The sequence below is a fragment of the Budorcas taxicolor genome, chromosome 23 (assembly GCF_023091745.1).
Source record: "Budorcas taxicolor isolate Tak-1 chromosome 23, Takin1.1, whole genome shotgun sequence".
Classification (NCBI taxonomy): Eukaryota; Metazoa; Chordata; class Mammalia; order Artiodactyla; family Bovidae; genus Budorcas; species Budorcas taxicolor.
The window spans coordinates 35,221,582-35,244,214 of record NC_068932.1 but is presented as its reverse complement, the minus strand read 5'-3'; the positions used below and the strand labels follow the sequence as shown (position 1 = coordinate 35,244,214).

General features: G+C 36.6%; 1 protein-coding gene across 1 annotated transcript in view; it reads right to left on the bottom strand.

The window, feature by feature from the left end:
- Nucleotides 1-22,633, bottom strand: part of ATRNL1 (attractin like 1) — a 795,857-nt gene that overhangs the window by 445,274 nt on the left and 327,950 nt on the right. The window contains exon 25 of the mRNA XM_052660645.1: nucleotides 11,603-11,664. Coding sequence (XP_052516605.1) covers nucleotides 11,603-11,664 — 62 coding nt within the window. The remainder of the gene's footprint in view (nucleotides 1-11,602; nucleotides 11,665-22,633) is intronic.

Below are 22,633 nucleotides of genomic sequence, written 5' to 3'. Positions count from 1 at the left end.
AGGTAAGGAGCAGTGGCTGCACTTTGCTGGAGCAGCCATGAAGAGATACCTCACACTCAAGGTAAGAGAAACCCAAGTAAGATGATAGGTGTTCCAAGAGGGCATTAGAGGGCAGACACACTAAAACCATACTCAAAGAAAACTAGTCAATCTAATCACACTAGGACCACAGCCTTGTCTAACTCAATCAAATTAAGCCATGCCCATGGGGTAACCCAAGACGGGTGGGTCATGGTGGAGAGGTCTGACAGAATGTGGTCCACTGGAGAAGGGAATGACAAACCACTTTAGTATTCTTGCCTTGAGAACCCCATAACAGTATGAAAAGGCAAAATGATAGGATACTGAAAGAGGAACTCCCCAGGTCAGTAGGTGCCCAACACGCTACTGGAGATCAGTGGAGAAATAACTCCAGAAAGAATGAAGGGATGGAGCCAAAGCAAAAACAATACCCAGCTGTGGATGTGACTGGTGGTAGAAGCAAGGTCCGATGCTGTAAAGAGCAATATTGCATAGGAACCTGGAATGTCAGGTCCATGAATCAAGGCAAATTGGAAGTGGTCAAACAAGAAATGGCAAGAGTGAGCATCGACATTCTAGGAATCAGCGAACTAAAATGGACTGGAATGGGTGAATTTAACTCAGATGACCATTATATCTACTACTGCGGGCAGGAATCCCTCAAAAGAAATGGAGTAGCCATCATGGTCAACAAAAGAGTCTGAAATGCAGTACTTGAATGCAATCTCAAAAATGACAGAATGATCTCTGTTCATTTCCAAGGAAAACCATTTAATATCACAGTAATCCAAGTCTATGCCCCAACCAGTAACACTGAAGAAACTGAAGTTGAACGGTTCTATGAAGACCTACAAGACCTTTTAGAGCTAACATCCAAAAAAGATGTCCTTTTCATTATAGGGGACTGGAATGCAAAAGTAGGAAGTCAAGAGACACCTGGAGTAACAGGCAAATTTGGCCTTGGAATGCGGAATGAAGCAGGGCAAAGACTAATAGTTATGCCAAGAAAATGCACTGGTCATAGCAAAACCCTCTTCCAACAACACAAGAGAAGACTCTACACATGGACATCACCAGATGGTCGACACTGAAATCAGGAACTAGATTAGTGACTGTTTAAAACTTAGGATGCTTGAGAGGGATGGGAAATGACTACAAATGTGTATACAGTTTATTTGGGGGTGATGAAAATGTTATAAAATTACTGTGAAGATGGCTGCAGAGCCATTGAATTTTATGATTTAAATAGATGAGTTACACTTTACATATCTCAATAAGGCTATTTTAAAAAATAAATTAAAATTAGAAATGAGAAAATGAATTAAAAATTAGACAATTGTATGTAAAATTGGAAGTTTCAAATTTTCTAGTGTTCCTATATGACTTAGGAGTAGAAAAAAAAGACAGTGATTAACATTAATTCTGGTTAGAAAAAATATACATGTTAAAATTTAAATATAAAATGTATAATTCTTAAACTGATAAAAGGAAAAAAATAAAGGATATTAAAAGGATATTCAATTTCTTAGAAAGCAGGGGAGAAGGAAGAAAGATGACTTGAGAAAGCATTTTAAAAAGTGAAAAGATGAAGAAAAAACTACAATACATCAGTAATCACAATAAATAGAAATTCATTAAACCTGTCACTTCTAAAGTCAGAGATTTTTCAGATTATTAAAACAGAATAAACAATGTCCAGATATTTGTGGTGTACAAGAAACATTTAAAATCTAATAAGATAAAAAATGCTGAAAGTAATGAAAATAGATTTATGAAGGAAATTCTAACAAAATGATACTGAGCCTACATAAAACAAGATATAAATTAAGACCAAAATTTCACAAGCGACAAAGAGAATTCACAATTGTTAAAACAATAATTCAAACTCCTCTTTAAATAATGGATAGGAACATCAGATAAACAGAAGAATGGAAACAGAGAATTAGAACACAATAAACCAACTAGTTAACAGACATATATAAAACACATTCCCAACAACAGGATACACATTCTTCTCAAATGCACATGAGATATTGTCTAGGCTATACTATATTTTAGGTCACAAATTGTCTCAATAAATTTAAAATAATAGGTATCATGAAAAGTATCTCCTTCAACCACAGCAAAATAAAGCTAGATATAAATTAACAGAAAAAAACCTGGAAAATTCACAAATTTGGGGAAATGAAACACCAGACTCTTGAACAACCAACAGCTCACAGAAGAAATCACAAGGGAAATCAGAAAACTACTTAGAGACAAATGAAAATGAAAACAGAGCATATTAAAACTGATCGGACTCAGTGAAAGCAGTGCTAAGGAAGAAAGGTTTAACTATAAATGCTCTCATGGAAAAACAAAGCTCTCAAATCCACAACCTAACTTTAAATTTACGGAATCAGAAAAAGAACTAAACCCAAAGTTAGTGAAAGGAAGGAGATAATAAAGATTAAAACAGAGATAAATGAAATACAAAATAATAGAGAAAAATCAACATAACCAGCAATCAGTTCTTCAAACAGAAAAACAAAACTGACAAACTTTTGACCAGATTTAATAACGGGGAAAAAAAGGCAAGAAGATTCAACTTACTAAAAATAAATTAAAAATAAATACAGTATAGATAATACTACTCATCCTATAATGATAAAAAGGATTTATTAGAGTATACTATGAACAAATGCACACCAACAAATTGTGTAACCTAGATGAAATGGACAATTTAGGAATTTGTGATTTTAGGGAAACACAAAAGCTACACAAAAGTTTGAATCATGAAAAAACTGACAATGTCTAGAACTATGACTAGTAAAGAGACTGAATCAGTAATCAAAAATCTCCTGACAAAGAAAAGCCTGGGGATGATAGCCTCACTGATGAATTCCACTAAACATTTCAAAAAGAACTAATACCAATCCTTCTCCAATTGTTCCAGACATTACAGAAAAGGAAACAATTCCTAACTCAGTCTATGTGACCGGCATTATCCTGATACCAAAGTCATTTAGGAACAACGACACAGAAAAAGGGAAATTATTATTATTAAAAGAATTATATATGGTGACCAAGAAGGATTTATTCCTGAAATGCAAGGATGATCTAACATATAAAGAGCATCAATGTAATACACCATATTAACAAAAAGGGGAAAAGCTCACATAATTATCTGGATACCCATATCCATTTGAATTTTAGGACCCCAAGTAGCCCAAAAAAATACTGAAAAAGAACAAAGATGGAGGATCCACACTTCCAGATTTCAAAATTTACTACAAATCTACAATAATCAAGAGAGTATGATACTGGTATAAAAATGGGCAAAAGAAGAGACCAAAAAAAGACATATGGATGGCAAATAGGCACATGAAAATGTTCTTACCAGCAGTAATCATTAAAGAAATGCAAATCAAAACCACAAAGAAATGCCAAGTTGCATCCACTGGGATGGCTACTATCAAAAAGAAGGAAGGAAAGGGAAAGAATGAAAACTGCATGTGTTTGGTGAGAATATGGAAAAATTGGAACCCGTGGCACTGTTGGTGAGAATGTGGATGGTACAATTATAAACAGTTTGGAGGCCCTTCAAAAAGTTAAAAATAGAATTACGATATGACTCAGCAATTTCACTTCTGGGAATATACCCAAAAGAAGTGAACCAAGATCTTGAATACATACTTATATATTCATATGCACAGAAGTATCATTCACAACAGCTAAACAGGGAAGCAACTCAAGTGTCCATCAACAGGTGAAAGGATAAACAAAATGTGGTATATATAATACATATAATGGAATATAATTCAGCCTTAAAAGAAGGGAAATTCTTACATATATCACAACATGAATGAGCCTTGAGAACATTATGCTAAGTGAAACAAGCCAGTTACAGAAGGACAAGTATTATATGGTATTACTTACATCAGATAACTAGATTAGTAAACATCATAGCGACAGAAAGTAATCACAGAGGCCGCACTTTCTGAGCATCGCGGTGACAGCAAGGAAGGCCTGATCCTGAGAGATGAGTAACTCCTCTACATGCAGTTTGACTTGAGGACTCACCACTGACCTTGTCAGACTTTCGGACTGCAATGTAATCTAAATTACACTGCACTGTAATTAGGCTCTTTCATTCAACTTTCCTTTCTTCCTGCTCTACTTCACGAATGTCAGATTGGCACTGTGGTCTAAAAGATCTCTCACTTTCTGCCCTGATCTCTCGGTCACAAGAGTTCCCCCTAATACATTTACTGCAGGGCCAATGCCATTCTGGTCTCCACTTCTCTGAGGACTCATGGTCTGAGATATCGGGAGGTAAAATTGAGATTTGTAATTGGCTCACTCACTACTTGGCAGGCTAAAAGGAAACCATCCATGTTGCTTGATTCATCCCTGGAAGAAGACTTCAACTGCTAAAGATTTCACCAGTGATGATCTGGGAAAAATGTTTTCAAAAGATAGTGGAGTTGGATAATTACTGAATGTTTGCATTAACCCTACAAAGGGCTAATGAGAGACTGAAGGCCATTAACAAATATTACAGGCTAAATAAAAGAGCCAGAGGGTCTCTTTTATAGCTTTAATTCAGACCCTTATCCCTGACAGTGGAAGAACCAATACGAATGAGCAGCAGAGTAATGATCCAAGGGTGAGAGCTGCAAAGTTCCAGAGACGATAGACTGCTCAGCTAGAGCAGTCCTCTCATGTAAAGACAACGGCCGTGGTTGGGGAAATTGGAGCTCTTGAAACATGAGATAGGAACATCTAAAATGAAATATCTAGGTGGATGCTTTTGAGGAAGTCAGTTCTAAAATTATAGAAACAATAGGGTCGTTCCCTCAACAAGCTGTCAGCGTCTCCTCTCCTGGTTGCTAGACTGATAACTAGGGTTAAAGGACAGCATAGTGCATCTTTATGGAGAAGGGAATGGCAACCTACTCCAGTATTCTTGCCTAGAGAATTCCATGGACAGAGAAGCCTGGTGGGCTACAGTCCATGGGGTCACAAAGAGTCGGATACGACTTTGCCTGTCTGTACTGAACTGTAACTTCCTCCAATTTTAAAGGAAAACCGGAGAAGGAAATGGCAACGCACTCCAGCGTTCTTGCCTGGAGAATCCCAGGGACGGGGGAGCCTGGTGGGCTGCCATCTATGGGGTCGCACAGAGTCGGACACGACTGAAGCGACTTAGTAGTAGTAGTAATGCATCTTGGCCTGATCAGAAAGGAAGGAGATTATATACTTGGAAGAGTTGCAAGAATTGGCTAGCAGGTAATGGCCACAGCCAGGAGAGTATAACAGGAATTAGAAATCAGTGGTATCTGATCCTGGGGGATGGAATCAGCAAGAATTCATGAATTTTGGTGCACAGTCTCAGGACCAGGAAATGCAATACCCTATGGAAGACTCCAGGGGGTGGTGCAAAGTTGAAGAAGAAGTGACTCTTAGAAGTCTGGATAAAGCAATGGCCAATGCAAAGTGAAATGGAAATGCCTGAGTTCCCTGAGAAGGTGGAAGAGAAAGATAAAAGAAGCTGACAGGAGGAAATGTGCCAGAAAGAATGTATTATGTAAGGTCAGAAGAACTACCAGAAGATTACTTTCCATGGACACATCATTCACTGAGGCCATGAGGAATCTGCTGATGAAAGGGCACACTAAGAAGTTCAGTGATGGCTTTCTTCTGAAGATCAAAGCTGACAATAGGAGAGGCAGTGACAGAGCTAGGCGTTAAATGATGGAGTTCCAAAGTGAAAAAGACCAAGGGTCAGTGTTTAACTGTTAGAATCCAGGGGTCACAATTAGGATAATGATCAACAAGCCTGGAGAAGCAGACAAGGGTGCTGCCCAACAAAGAACTGTGGGATGACTAATAACAGATGGTATCTATACGAGGGGCAAAATAGGTGGGCAGCTAACAATGGTGCTCCTTAATATTACTTGAAGTAGGAATGGGGGGGTAAAGGCTGAGGGTAGTTGCCCCAAGAGATGATTGTGATCCTCTGCTGAGTTCCAAGATGAGTTAATTTACAAATCCAGAATCCACTGACTGAACAGGTAGCTGAGTTCACAGAAAAAAAGGTTGTCTTGAAACACCTTGGAAAGTGTATAAAATGATTCCCAAAGGAACATGTGTACGACTACTTTATAAAGAGATTCATGTTTATTTGGGTATATACACAAGTATATTTATGGGTACATACTCAGTGTAAGACAAATTAATAGACATTTTCACTACTACAAGACACAAGGTTAGCGATGACACAGCTAGCCAATGACCAGAACACCACCATGGCCTCTTGTTAGAGCTGGGGTGTCTCCAGGGTCCAGATAACAAATTCTGGCTAAATCCTGGCTCATACTGGGAAACTGTGTCTATACATCCACCCTGTGATAATAGCATCCGGTCCTATCACATCATGGCAAACAGATGGGGAAAATGTAGAAACAGTGTCAGATTTCATTTTCTTAGACTCCAAAATCAATGTGGATGGTAACTGCAGCCATGAAATTAAAAGATGGTTGCTCCTTGGAAGAATAGCTATGACCAACATAAACAGTGTATTAAAAAGCAGATACATCATTTTGCTGACAAATGTCCATACAGTCAGAGCTATGGAGAAGGTAATGGCACCCCACTCCAGGACTCTTGCCTGGGAAATCCCATGGACGGAGGAGCCTGGTAGGCTACAGTCCATGGGGTTGCTAAGAATAGGATACGAGTGAGCGACTTCACTTTCACTTTTCCCTTTCATGCACTGGAGAAGGAAATGGCAACCCACTCCAGTGTTCTTGCCTGGAGAATCCCAAGGACAGAGGAGCCTGGTGGGCTTCCGTCTGTGGGGTTGCACAGAGTCGGACACGACTGATGCGACTTAGCAGCAGCAGCAGCAGCATGGCTTTTCCAGCAGTCATGTACAGATGTGAGAGTTGAATCATAAAGAAGGCTGAATGCTGAAGAATTGATGCTTTTGAACTGTGGTGCTGGAGAAGACTCTTGAGAGTCCCTTGGACAGCAAAGAGATCAAACCAGTCAGTCCTAAAGGAAATCAACCCTGAATATTCATTGGAAGAACTGATGCTGATGTTGAAGATCCAACACTTTCGCCATCTAATGTGAAGAACTGAGTGACTCATTGGAAAAGACCCTGATGCTGGGAAAAATTGAGGGCAAGAGGAGGGAGCAACAGAGGATGAGATGGTTGGATGGCATCACTGACTCAATGGATATGAGTTTGAGCAAACTCAGGGAGATAGTGATGGACAGAGAAACCTGGCTGCAGTTCATGGGTTCACAAAGAGTCAGACACAACTTAGTGACTGAACAACAACAAGTGATAATTTCCTTACTTTTCAAGTGTATAATTAGAAATTATGTACAAAGTGGTCAGAGTAAACCCCTACATTGTGTTTCTGGCCTGTGAGGTAAGATCTATCACAGTAGGAAAGACCAAGTGGCAACCTCTGAAAATATCCTCCATTTGGTCAAGATGGTAAATCAAAAACATTATGTAATCCTTGCGCTGCTGCTGCTGCTGCTGCTAAGTAGCGTCAGTCGTGTCTGACTCTATGTGACCCCATAGATGGCAGCCCACCAGGCTCCCCCGTCCCTGGGATTCTCCAGGCAAGAACACTGGAGTGGGTTGCCATTTCCTTCTCCAATGCATGACAGTGAAAAATGAAAGTGAAGTCGTTCAGTTGTGTCCAACTCTTAGCGACCCCATGGACTGCAGCCCACCAGGCTCCTCCGTCCATGGGATTTCCCAGGCAAGAGTACTGGAGTGGGGTGCCATTGCCTTCTCCAATGTAATCCTTGTAGGACAGTGAAAATTAGAACCACCATTAAAAAATCTAAATGGTACAGGGTCCTTGCTATATCTCCATTTAATTTACCAGGCTGAACTTCTTTAAAAAATTGAGACTTTTCAGATTCACACAGACTTGCTTTTCCATTTTACATACCAGAAAAGTCTTTATTTCTTAAATGATTTCTTTCAATTTTTTAATTACTCACTGTTATATATTACTGTACACTACAGACTCTAACAACAACACCTTTTAATTCTATTATGATAAAGGATATATGTATATGTGTATGTTTATATATGTCTGAATACCTTCGCTGTTCACCTGAAATATTACAACACTGTTAATTGGCTATACTCCAATACAAAATAAAAACCTAAAAGGAAGGAGATTTAGAGGTACTAGGTAATCTGCTTAGGCTTCCCTGGTGGTTCAGATGGTAAAGCATCTGCCTGCAATGCAGGAGACCTGGGTTTGATTCCTGGGTCAGGAAGATCCTCTGGAGAAGGAAATGGCAACCCACTCCAGCATTCTTGCCTGGAAAATGCCATGGACGGAGAAGCGTGGTAGGCTATAGTCCATGGGGTCACGAAGAGTTAGACATGACTGAGCTACTTCACTTTCAGGTGATCTGCTTAGATGGCGCTGAAAGCTAAGGCCAGAGCCAGGCTGTGACTATAAATGATCTCACTAATACTGACTGAATTACGTTTACCACCAGAACTATTCCCAATATAAAAGTTAAAAAACTGGCACTGGCCTCTTTTAAACTTGGCTAAATGAAAGGCTGACACTTCATCTATACTACTTCAGTAACACAGAGACAGCAATAGCAGTAATAGTGGCCTGATTGAAGGATGTCCATAAATGCTGAACTGTCTAAAACTCTCTTTTAAAATTTAACAGTAAGTCTACCTAATAGAAAAATAACCTTAAAAGTATTCTGTCCATGATTTTCCTTAACAATGAGACAATTTTAAAATCATCTAATTTACATTTCACTACTGAAAAAATTTAAATGATAAAAAACCCATCAAATACATTTTATCTCACACAATAACTAGAGTATATTACTTTGTCTGTGATGCCAACATAATAAATCGGATCACCTCTAAGACATGGTACACATTAACACTTGCTTTCTTTTACTTAATAAAAGAGCTATTGAACTTACGCACGCACACAAATTCAAAAGCTTAAACTAAAACCCTAAACATCTAAATAATTTATAAATTCAGCTTTGTGAATTTTTATACAAATAAACTTTTCAGTATATTAACATCTACATTATCCTGTCAAAAACATTTTTATGCATAAATAAAGCTCATTCGATTATAACTTCTAACACTTTTCAAAAACATTGTAATGTCATTAAGTTTTAATATCCCTTAATATTCACAAGTATAAAATCAGAAAATGTTTAAATATATTTAAGATGTTTCCTCAAATTTACTCTTTAAGGGACAAATTTAAATATGAATGAACTTTGCAATGTTAGTAAGAAATATGTTCTCAGCATTAAATTTCGGAAATTAATGTTTTTAAGGGACAGACAACCTGATTGTTTTCAGAGCAAAGTGACTAACATGGCAAGGATTCTGACAAGAAGCAAATAACTGAACAGATAATGTGTGAATTGGAGAAAAGAGTTTAGAAAACTGGAAGGCCATAAATGGAGATGAAGGAATTAGACTTGCCCATATGGGTAAATTAGAATAGCTATCACAGGGAGGCAGATTTCATCTCAATTATAAAGAACAACTAATTCTCTGAAGATAGAAAATGCTATCACAAGAGATGTTCTGTTTCCTGCCATTAAAGGCATTCAGGCATAAGTTAGATCAGTGGTTGGGCAAATTGTGTCCACAGGCGGGATTCAGCCTGTGCGCACGCTAAGTCACTTTAGTAGTATCCAAATCTGTCACGCTGTGGACTGTAGCCCACCAGGCTCCTCTGTCCACGGGATTCTCCAGGCAAGAATATCGGAGTGGGCTGCCATGACCTCCTCCAGGGGATCTTCCCCACCCAGGGATGGAACCCAGGTCTCTCACGTCTCCTGCATTGGCAGGAAGGTGGTTTACCACTAGGGAAGCCCAGAATTCAGGCTACCAGCTATTTTCATTCTAATAAAGGTTTTTTGGAACATAAATAATCACCCCCATTTGTTTCCAAACTGACTCAGGCTGCGTTAGCACCACAGACACCTTATAGCCCACAAATCTTGAAATTATTTACTAACCAGCCCTTTATAGAAAAATGTTTGCTCACTCCTGTGGATAAGGGATTAGGAATTCAAGTATTGTATAGTATCTTGATAAGATAACCAATACTTATCACTTACTTAGGTGCAGAGGAAGTACTGGGCATACCATCTGTGTCAAGGACTGGGTCTAACAGGTTCTTTACTGTACAAAGCTTCCCTTGTGGTTCAGCTGGTAAAGAAACTGCCTGCAATGTGGGAGACCCGGGTTCAACCTCTGGGTTTGGAAGATCCCCTGGAGAAGGGAACAGCTACCCACTCCAGTATTCTGGCCTGGAGAATTCCATGGACTATACAGTCCATGGAGTCGCAAAGAGTCGGACACGACTGAGCGACTTTCATTTTCTTTATTGTATAAAGCAGCCCAGACAACTTGGTGAGTGAAGGTCAAAATCATCTGCATCTTTGTGCTGTGATGTGGGGCTATATCTACCAGAAGGAGGAGACACGATTGTCTAATTCACACAAAGGCACCCTGTGGATCAGTATAAGCTGTACACATCATTTATGTTAATAAAGATAACATTCTTTCTCTTTTTTTGTTTTTAAGTACTGCATTGACCAACTAGTTCTTTTTATTTTATTGGAGTATAACTGCTTTATAATGTGCCAGTCTCTGCTGTACAAGGCAGTGAATCATCTACATGGATAGATATGTGCCCTCCTTCGAGAACTTCCCTCGCTACCCACCCCATCCCACCCAACTAGATGCCATGTCTCAGATATTCTATCACTGAAACTCAGCTTCTTCCCCTCACCCACTGTTTATTTACATCCCATGGAAATGAACACAAATGTTTATGAAAAGAACCTTTAGGTTTTGAGAAATGCTACAAACTCTATCCTCTCTTTAAGAACAATACACTGCAAATGAACACATTAAAAACTGTGAGAAAAAAATCTGAGGAAGTCAGTTAAAAACAAACCTAAAGAGACCTATTTAACTTTGGTATACATAGTATTTTCCAAACATATTTAGTTATGGAACCCTTTTTAGTGAACCTACTGTTAACATCTCAAATAACTAAAGTTCTAGCAAATTATGGTATATTCTAGGTCACATTTAGTACTTCCAGATTACATGCTCTTTGAGGGCAAAAAAATACATCCTTTTCCTCATCCCCTATTGATTGTATCACATTGCTAAATACAATAATAACTTAAGAAATCCAAGAAATTGATTTTAATGCTAGGAAACGTACCTAATCAATATGATGAAAACACTGTTAATTTCACTAATTAAAACAGGCTTTAATTACTTATGTGACGTAGAACACAGGGTTGTCATCTTCTTTCCACTAAATTAACTAGCTATTAAATAGCAGTATAGCAAAATAATCCTGCAACAGTACATGTCGAATGTGTTTCTTCTGCTCTGCGGTATATATTTAAGTACGTAAAACTATACAAGACAGATTGTATCATATTCAAGGTTAAAGAATTGATATTACCTAACAGATTGACAGGACATCAGAATACAGATTTAACACATTCAAAGTCAATAAAAGCAAATTACCTGAAGAAGGTGACAAAAAACTGCACAAGATCCATGATTGTGTTGTGTTGTGAGAACGCAATCTGAAAAATCAAAACAAAAGGAAGTTTGAAACTTACTGAATCTGTGTTCTTCTTCGAAGTGGTGATGTTTCACGGCATTTGCAAATACAATATTTTTAAATCATCAAGAAATTTGGATTACCATATTATAAGTCATATGTGCTAGAACCAAAATTTCATTGACAACACTTCACAGATCCAAAAACTGAAGACAACCTTTACACAGGCTATAACACTAAATGCTTTAAGAAAACTATTATAAAATTACTTCAGTAATGTATGCTAAGACTGTCACTTGAAATCCTATGAAATATGTCTACCTAAAACATGCAAATGCACTTCTACATCTAATAATGGTCAGACGTTTCTATCAATACAATTGATAATTGCTTATGAGATAAAAAACTTCAACTCTATGAAGGAAACAGAGGGAACTGGTTTTTCTTGTGTATTATTTGTCTAATGAAGCTGCAGTTATTTTGTTATAAACCCCTGAAAGAATAAAATATATCAAAAGTTTATATTTTCACGTTAATGATTTCAGAAGAGAGTCAATAATCTAAAGCTGTTCTCCACTTTTGTTAACATTATAGAGATCATATTGTAAAACATTTGTTGAAGAATTATTATACATTGTGCTAGTCAATCGGAGAAAGCAATGGCACCCCACTCCAGTACTCTTGCCAGGCAAATCCCATGGACGGAGGAGCCTGGTAGGCTGCAGTCCATGGGGTCGCAAAGAGTCAGACAAGACTGAGCGACTTCCCTTTCACTTTTCACTTTCATGCATTGGAGGAGGAAATGGCAACCCACTCCGGTGTTCTTGCCTGGGGAATCCCAGGGACGGCGGAGCCTGGTGGGCTGCCGTCTATGGGGTCGCACAGAGTCAGACACGACTGAAGTGACTTAGCAGCAGCAGCAGCAGTACTAGTCAATAATGCAGCATCTGAGTAGAGAATACTTGATATGAAAATCCAATTTTTCACTTATTAGGTGTAAATATTCTGGAAACCTGTTTAACCTATTTTGTCCCATGTGTGAATGGTAATAATAAAAGCATCCACTTCATTGTGTTAGAGGAAAGACTAACTCAATGAATAGAAATAGAATTATTATCATAAAATTTGGTATATAGTAGGCATAATACAATAAATATCATGCTTTTACATCATGTATAAAGGAGCTGGTCAACATTAGTGAATTTTTCCAGGTAGCTGGAGGTGAATAATTAAGTTCTTGAAATCTCCTTCTCTTTTAATAATCTTTTATGAAAATCTTTCAAAAATATGTAATACAATTTCCACTTTCAGTGAAAACAGACCAACAAAGATGAGATTTCTCTCATCTTAAAGAACTAAAAACTATACAAAATATACAGAAAAACCATTTTCAGACATTAGACGAAAGGCAGACGGGGATATAATCCATGAGTGAAGGAAAACAAAGGAAATGAATTTCACAATTGTATCAGTTTTCAGGGCAAGGAACTGAAATGGCATTCTAAAATAAGAAATACTGTTTCTTATATAAAACAAAGAATTGTAGCCAGTCGAGAAGATAGTTAAATTTTTGTATATACATGAAAGCTTAAATATAATAACATTCATTTCCAAAACGCTTCTAAGCATTTGAAGAATTACAAAGCATTTACTCAGAGACTGAGGAAAGATAATTGCTGTAGGAGATTGGTTCTAGGTGAAAACATTTTAAAAAATTTAAGAACAAACATCTTTTAAAATGGAAATGATACAGATGAATCATCTCCCCAGGTACTGTTCATGAGAGTATCTTACAAACAGAGCTTACCAAATAATACTGTCAACAATAACTTCAAAACCACAGTAAGATGATTCAAAATACAGCAGTTGAGAACTAACTGGATAATCTTTATTTTTATTTTTATTTTTTTAATTTTAAAATCTTTAATTCTTACATGTGTTCCCAAACATGAACCCCCCTCAAAAGGATAATTATTTTGAAGTCCTAATAAATGAAATTGGTTTAAGATAAATTGGATTAGGAAGATAAAATTAGACAGTGTTGAGAAATATCTAAATAATAAAGAAAAAGAACTTGAATAAAGACTTGAATAAATTAGCAAATACAGAGAAAAGAAAAAGGAAACAAAATAAATAATAAATAAGATTAAAAATAAAAGAATAAGATGAAGTATAGAAGCAGTTGCATTAAATGTGAAGAGACTGAATCCTCATCAAAAGAGATTTCCATAGCATGTTAAAAGGCACAATTTACTTTATGTTTTCTATAGACAGCACATCCATAACAGTGACATGTCTATAGCCAAAATATAAAGGAATGTGAGGAAAAAAAAAATGGGCTCTTAAAAACAACAACAATGAAGCCATGAAGGATAACATAAGCACCAAAGTGAAATTCAAAATCAAAACCTGGTCTAATAAAACATAAAAGACACAAATAATTCATAAAAATAATAAACCTATATGTACCAAAATACAGGCCAAATAAGTGAAAACACAAGGTTGGACTTCAAGAAGAATTAGGTCACATAATTAAATGGTAAAATTTTAATACGTGTCTCTCTTTCATAACTGATCTGAACAAGCAGACAAAAAAATTAATTTATTCAGTCATTCAAATCATGAAGAACCATTCAGAGAAATACTGCTTAAGCAAGCTCTGTTCTAGGAGCTGGTGACAACCTTGTAAATAAAGCGGAGCCCCTTGTCTCTTGGAATTGGCATCAATAGCAGGAGACAGAAAATAACCAGGCAGACTCATAAATGGATATCATAATTTTCGATAATGGCAAACGTTCCCAAGAAAAATAAGCGGATATGATGAAGTAGAAGGCTACGTAAGCTAGTTTAGATCAGGCAGTTACAGCCAGCCTTACTGAAGCCATATGTAAGCTGACACAAAACAATGGTAAAGCCACAGAAAGATCTGTCAGAAGAGAATTCGAGGCTTAGAGAATAGCATGCTTAGGCTAGAGATGTTTAAGAAACTGAAGTCACAACAGCTGCAGTATTGTGAGCTACAGAAAGAATAGTTAAAAATGAGTACAGTGTGACAAGCTGGGGTTAATTCACCTAGGTCCTTGGCATGATAAAGAGTTTGGGATGTTTTATAAGAGCTAAATCATATAATAACATGATCTTACTCTCAAGAAAACATTCTGGCTGCTGGGTAAGGAAGAGATGATAAAGAAAAGCAGGGACATTAACAAGAAGGACACTGGATTTTTCTGCTATGATAGTTTGTACAAGGGTAACATCCTTGCAGACAAAACCAAGTTAATGCACACATAATTTGGAGTGAAAGGTGAGAGGGCCTGGTAAAGACTGGATATCAGTCATTTGAAACTAAAAGGAAGTTTAGGGCCTCCTCATTATCGGAACTAACAAAAAAGTGAACAATTAAGTAGGAGGAAATCAGGAGAGCACTGTGTCAAGGATGTCAAGAAAAGAATGTTGCAAGAAGAAAGTCTTGGTTGGTTTTGTTGGTTGAAAGATGAAGATGGGAATATGACTATTAATATTAAATTTGACATCAACCTTGTGCATGGGTAACAAACAAATGCACTTTCAATGAAGGGGTGGGAATGTTTTTTTTTAATTTAAATTTATTTTAATTGGAGGATAATTACTTTGCAATATTGTATCGGTTTTGCCATACATCAACATGAATCCGCCACGGGTGTACATGTGTTCCCAGTCCTGAACTCCCCCACCTCCCTCCCCATACCATCCCTCTGGGTCATCCCAGTGCACCAGCCCCAAGCATCCTGTATCCTGCATCAAACCTAGACTGGCGATTCATTTCTTATATGATATTATACAGGTTTCAATGCCATTCTCCCAAATCATCCCACCCTCTCCCTCTCCCACAGAGTCCAAAAGACTGTTCTATACATCTGTGTCTCTTTTGCTGTCTCGCATTAAACAGAGAATGCAAGGCGAACATGTAATGTGAGGAAGTAGAGACAGCAACTACAGACTGAACTTTCAAAAAGATCTGTTAGAAAACAGTAGACAGAATCAGGAGCATATAAAATAGGAAAACAAATCTTTTCCTAAATCCATAGTGCATTTAGAAAAGCAGACAGTGTACATTATGCAGAGAAACTACTTAAAAATTCCAAATGGTAGGGGTTTTATGTACTATATTATCAGATTAAAACAAAATTAAAACTATAATTTTGAATATAAACAAAAAAAGCTTAACTACTCACAAACTGAGCAATATAATCGGTGAGGTCAAGTTCCAGGTGGAGAGAGACAATGGTAGCATAATTTTTCTTAATATCCCTTAGTTTCTACATTGGGCTTCCCTGGTGGCTCAGATGGTAAAGCGTCTGCCTACAGTGCGGGAGACCAGGGTTCGATTCCTGGTTTGGGAAGATACCCTGGAGAAGGAAATGGCAACCCACTCCAGTACTCTTGCCTGGAAAATTCCATGGACTGAGGAGCCTGGTAGGCTACGGTCCATGGGGTCTCAAAGAGTCAGACATGACTGAGCAACTTCAGTTCAGAAAGAAAAAACTCAGTATCTATCTATCTGCCCATTACCTATCTATATCAAGGAAATTGCAAAAAAAAAGAAAAAAAGAAGAAGAAAATAACTCAACACAGTTAAATGAGAAATTCTCATCCTCTTGATTGCTGAAACATGAACAGGTACTGATAAGCCACAGCACAAGGTACATATGGTACCAGAGTCCACGTGGGAGTAAGAAGAGAATCAACAAGATAATCCAAAAGACATTCACTGGAACCAGGCAGGCCAATTTGAATACAGGAAGTAAAAACTGAAGTGGTTTTGCCTAGTCCAAGAGCATATGAGTGCAAAGGGCCTTCGAGAAGTTCCAAAAGAGGCTAGAACAGCTTGGGACACATGAATTTTCAAAAGCAACCACTCAAATCTCTATTCCAAGACAGACCCCATATTGAGGAAAAACTGTTGGAAGTGAAATCCAAATTGAGCAGAGCAGGGAAAATGGAAACAAAGGAAAAAAGGTCCAACTCTGGGAGAGGAACAGAGCCTGGAAATCTTTAAAAACCAAGTGACATATATTGGGAGGAGGGAAAAAAGTCATATATATATATACACATATATATATATACATACACACATACATGGGCTTCCCTCATTGCGGAGACAGTAAGGAATCCACCTGCAATGCAGGAGGCCCAGGTGCGATCCCTGGGTTGGAAAGATCCTCTGGAGAAGGGAATGTCTACCCACTTCAGTATTCTTGCCTGGAGAATTCCATGGACAGAGGAGCCTGGTGGCCTACAGTCCATAAAATTGCAAGGGTCGGACACAACTGAGCAACTAATACTGCCACTAAATATTTGTACATGTAGTGTTAGCTATCATCACTCTGACTCTTTAATCTACAAAGGGTTTTGTATTCCTTCAAGATAAGTAATGCAAAAACACTGGTTATAGCCAATAGTGTTAACATAAATTTAGGATGGCAAAGCACATGACTCAGGCTGGTACTGCAGAATTTTATTATTGCTTTTTGCCCTTTCTAGGTCCATATAGCTAAGTAACTTGGAAGAAAAAAAAAATCATGTTTCGAGGCAAGTAAGCAAAACACAGACACACATGAAAATACCTTCCTGAATTTCCCCAAAGAATATTTGCAAAAAGAAAGCAGACAAGGGAGGCATCTACAAGCTACAATAATGAACTAAAGCACTAAAACATTCGGAAACTTGTATTATCTATCTGTAACTAATCTGTTAACATAATCGTGCTGAAGAAAAAGTGTGGATGGCACAAGCAGTCTCTATACTTAGCATGCCATCTGGGTTCTAAGGACTTAAGCTGAACAGCGTTTGATATTGGTTGTTCACACAGAAAGTCAGTATTACAATGGGTGTTGCAAATCTCTTTCATTGTTTCTCCACCTGGGATTTTCTAAGAAGTTCCACAGAAGATAGCCTTTGAAAGATACTATGTCAGCAAGTCCAGCATCAGGCACAGGTGTAAAAATGGAAGGCAGAGACCAGGAGATTTGGTTGCACTGGTGAACAAGGCCAAGCAAATACTAACTCAAGCAGATTCCCTCTCAAGATACCCCCTCTGGAGAGTTAACGTATTCAGCCATCATAATATTTCACTGAAAATCTATTATAATCTGGGCACCATGTCAGATTCTTGGATATATCAGTGAAAAACAGATTCTTAGTGGTTGTAGCAGATGTAGACAAAAACAGTAATAACAATTGTAAATTATATACTGTGATAGAATTTAGTGATTCTAATGGTGTAAAAAAACCCTAAATGTACCCTATTTTCCATATAAATGTACATGGTTATCTAAAAATAGGCAGGAATACTGAGAACAGATAGGAGAAAAAGGCAGGAGTAGCAGAAAGAAATGATACGAGCATTAGTTGCAAATGTATCTGACTATTCTCACTATTTCTCTACCTAGGAAGAGTATCCAGCAACTCCAGGTCCCTTCCAAAGAAATCGGAAGACCTATAGAAAAAGAACTAAATAGAGATAAATGAAGAACCGTTCTAAGTGATACTGGCAACTGGTCTTCATATGATATTGGTTGATAGGGCTAGCTCTTTATCATCTAAATTTCACCTCAAACACACTGCTCTAAGACACTTGGATAAAGTAGCTGCCCTCTCCCTTATTCTGTACTGTTATGTGAACCTACTTCTTTTATAAATATCTCATTCTGAAATTATTTGATTTATTGGTTGATGGTTGATTATTAGTTAAAATATCTTTCCCCACTAAAATGTAAATTCCTATACAGGATGCTTGGGGCTGGTGCACGGGGATGATCCAGAGAGATGATATGGGGTGGGAGGTGGGAGGGGGGTTCAGGATTGGGAACTCATGTACACCCGTGGCAGATTCATGTCAATGTATGGCAAAACCAATACAGTATTGTAAAGTAAAATAAAGTAAAAATAAAAATTAAAATAAAATAAAATAAAATGTAAATTCCTTGAGACTATGAGCCTTGTTCATATTGTCTGTGCCACTCTTCTGCTACCTAGAACACTATTTGATACACAGTACAAAGTAAGCATTTAATTTTTTAAAAATCTGCTAAATAAATAAATAACATCAAAATTTAGCATATAATAAATCCTTATTAACAGCCATGAAAGGAAGGAGGAACAGATGTTATTCTTCAAAACATTAAAAAATTATTTATTTGATCTTCCTTTATAAATCAATAAATATATAGACTATACCTTCAAATTTCAGATCATAAAATAGTATTAACTCTTAGAAAATTTATATAGAGTTCAGATGTTCAAAAAAAATTGCATCTGAATAAAATGTTTGCATTTATAATCACAGAAAAAATTCATATCTACCATTTATAATTTTACCTACATATAAATAAAATATTTTGAAACCAAGATAGCAGAAATAGTTTCTCAATACGTATTTTACCTCAGTTCTTAATTTCAACAATAAACATTTTTAACTAGGTTTGTCTTCCAGGAATTTCTTTCAGAAGATGACTTAGTTCAGACTACAGTCTTCTCATCTAAACCATACGGTATTGCCTGAAATATTACTTTTTAATCAAGTGATCTTTCAGAGTGGTCTTTTGATCACTTAGCTAATATTATTTAGACAACAGTGAGACAAATTATAACAACAAAAGCAATACTATAGTCATAGTTTCCCTGAAAGTGTATCTCTAGAGGATATGGGACACTTCTGACTCTAAAATCTCTGTCTAATAAGAAAGACTTGGCTATAACATGGCTCTTTACAGATAATCAATATGTTCCAATTTGGTTATGTGGTCATTACTATTAAAAATATGAAAAGTTTACTTAAGTTGAATTTTAACTTAGTTTTAAAACTTTAACCAACAAAATGTATCTCTGAAATTCTCTTTTCTTTAATGATTTTTTTTCAAGTTATCTAATAATTATTCAAAGAAAATTATTTAAAAATCAGGAAGACAATTAAAGTTTCACAATATTCTAATTTTCTTCATGCTTTTAAAGTGTCCCAAATGACTGATAAACTGGAATGCTAAATATCACCGTTAGCTGAAACTACAGCAACAAAAATAATACATTTTGTCCATTTAATATTAAATGTAAATTCATATAGAAAACATGTCCAAAATCTAAAACCTGCTTTAAAATATGCTGTATTTTTCATTAACAACAATAATGATCAACACTTTGAATATATGATTTGATGAAAAAGTTGCATTAAGTGTGCTTGGAATAGAGAACTAGATTAATAGTTTGATATTTACCACAAAATGTCAGATTTTATAAGACAGAAAAAATGTTCTTATTATGAAGGACAAATTGGTGTGTTTGTGCCAAATGTCAGCTTGCTATAAATTCTGATATAATATTGAGACATAAAAAAAGTGAAAATATGAAGAGATGTGTTAAAATGATTAAATTCATCTAACGAACTGAAAGTAAAAGAGAGGTTCTTCAAACCACTATTTGGATTATAGTCCTTCAAAATGATGACATAAAAGCAGAGTTAAGTAATCCAAGTTAGTCATCGAGTCATATCTCAAAGACAACTGGGCTTGTTTCAGCAAGCATTTCAAAATCATATTAGGTCTATCTCTGCATTTTTAAAAATAAAGTACAATGTTGCTTAAATTAACTATTACTGAATAAGCTCAACTAAGATAATCTATTTGAGATATTAATAAGCATAAATTTCTTATAGATAACTAATACACTGCTTATTGATAATATAAATAATAGTATAAATTATTATCTTTTTTAAAATGCAGTTAAATAAAAAATGGATGATTTTTAAAATAAAATAAAATGTATGATGAACAAACATACGGGCCAATTCTGCATAAATACTATACAAATTACTCTGTGATTATAAAACCTTGAATGTTGTCTATAAAAGTTTAATGAGTTTAATTCTTCTTAGAGGAAATACATGCCTTAGTGAAGGCACTTATAACTTTCCTCCTGGTTTAACATAAAAACCTAACTGTCTTCAATCTCATAAGTTTCTGGTCATCCTTTACCCAGCCTACAAAATGTTCTGTATTTGAAATGGAAGGACTTTCCCATAATTCTACTCCTCAGGATGCTTCACTCCCCCACTTAAATATCCTCACTGTTTTTCCACCACTTTTATCTTGAACTCCAACTTCCTTAACATAGAAGCAATGATCCCCAAATAGTGGCCCTTGCTTCTCTCTACGTAGAGCACTGACTCTGCCGGGATCACACTGCGCACATTACCAACCTCTGCGCTTTGTTCGCCACAAACTGTTTCCTCCTGCGCTAACACCTTCTTCTCTTGAGTAACTCCTATCCAAATGATCCGCTTCCTGCCACGTCCAGATCCTGTACAGTGGCCCTCAATTGTACGCCTGTTGTTCCTACCATACACTTTTACTGCGGTACTACTAAAATACTAACATTTATTAAAGTGCTTACCATTGCCCAGGCACTATGCAGAGTGTTTTTTACACACTAGTTTATTTAATCCTCAGAATAAGCCAATAAAGTAGGTAATGTTATTAAATTCATCTTACAGATAAGAAAATAAAGGTTTATAGATTACTCAGGCAACAAGCAGTCAAGGTAAAATGGAAACCAATGCATTCTGAAGCTAGTTCTTAAGTTCCATACTTTCCTAGCAAGAATCAATCAGAGTGCGCTGCAATAATTAGCACAGCTGTGTTCTCTTTCCATTCGACTTCAAGATATTTGAAGTTAAGTATTACAACGTTGAGCAAAACACTTCTAGCAAATAGCAAAGAGCCTAGTGTTTTTACTTATATGTCTTTGTGTACTTAGTCGCTTAGTTGTGTCTGACTCTTCGCAATCCCATAAACTGTAGCCCACCAGGCTCCTCTGTCCATGGGATTCTCCAGGCAAGAATGCTGGAGTGGGTTGCCATTTCCTCCTCCAGGGGATCTTAGCAACCCAGGGATGGAACCCAGGCTTCCCGCGTTGCAGGTGGATTCTTTACCATGTGATGCACCAGGGAGTGAATGAATTGCAGTAACTTCTAGAGATTTGCAACTTAATGCTCTAAATAGAAAGTCTCAAAACAGTTTCATTTTACTGAAGGTCAAGCTGTTCAGAAAAATGATCAGTTTTAAATCAAGAGTAGTCAGTAAAAACACATAGAGCTTTAAATCTACATATTCAGAGAGTAAATTTTCTGTAAGTTAAAGGATAGTATCGTTTCAAAAACAGTATTAAGTGTTAAAAAATGAAACCAAACCATTAAAATGAAAAGATAAAGTTTTGTATTTGTAATGCTACGTGTTCCTGATTATCATATTAGCATATTTATGAGGTATTCTTCAAGTATCAGGTTTAAATTCAAAGATATAAAGCTGCAAGAGTAACGGCTAATATAGAAGTCTATATGCAGTTTATGTTTATAACACTACCTTCTATAAATTATCGTTTCTTCCCCCCCGCAACCTAGCTTCTCTCCTATAATTTAAGAGGTGAAAAGGGACCTTCCTTTTATAAAGTGATATTCACCAACCCTTCATCATTCAGTTCTGCCTCTAAAACTTCAAAAACAGGTTTACATCTAAACCCCAAAGAAGCAAATGTAGCCACAGTCTTACTAAACCATGTGGTACTTGCAAAAGGTCATTTTCTCCATACATATATACTTCTACTAAATAAGTGATTGAACCATCTGCATTCAAAAAGGCATTAATAGTTGCTAAAGAAACAATGAAAGTTATAAAATTTCAAAGAAAAAAATATTTTCTATACACATCTAATTTTGACACTTTGAAGGTTAATTCTTATTCTCCCCTCCATTAAATTTAGACTAATGGATCAGAATGCAGTGAATAAAGTGCTTTCCATAAGAAAGTGTTTTTAAAACCAATTTAGTAGGTCCGCACAACTGTTCTATTCCATTGCATTGTTCATTTAAGAAAGTCTTCTTCAAGCAATAAATGCTGGAGAGGGTGTGGAGAAAAGGGAACCCTCTTACACTGTTGGTGGGAATGCAAACTAGTACAGCC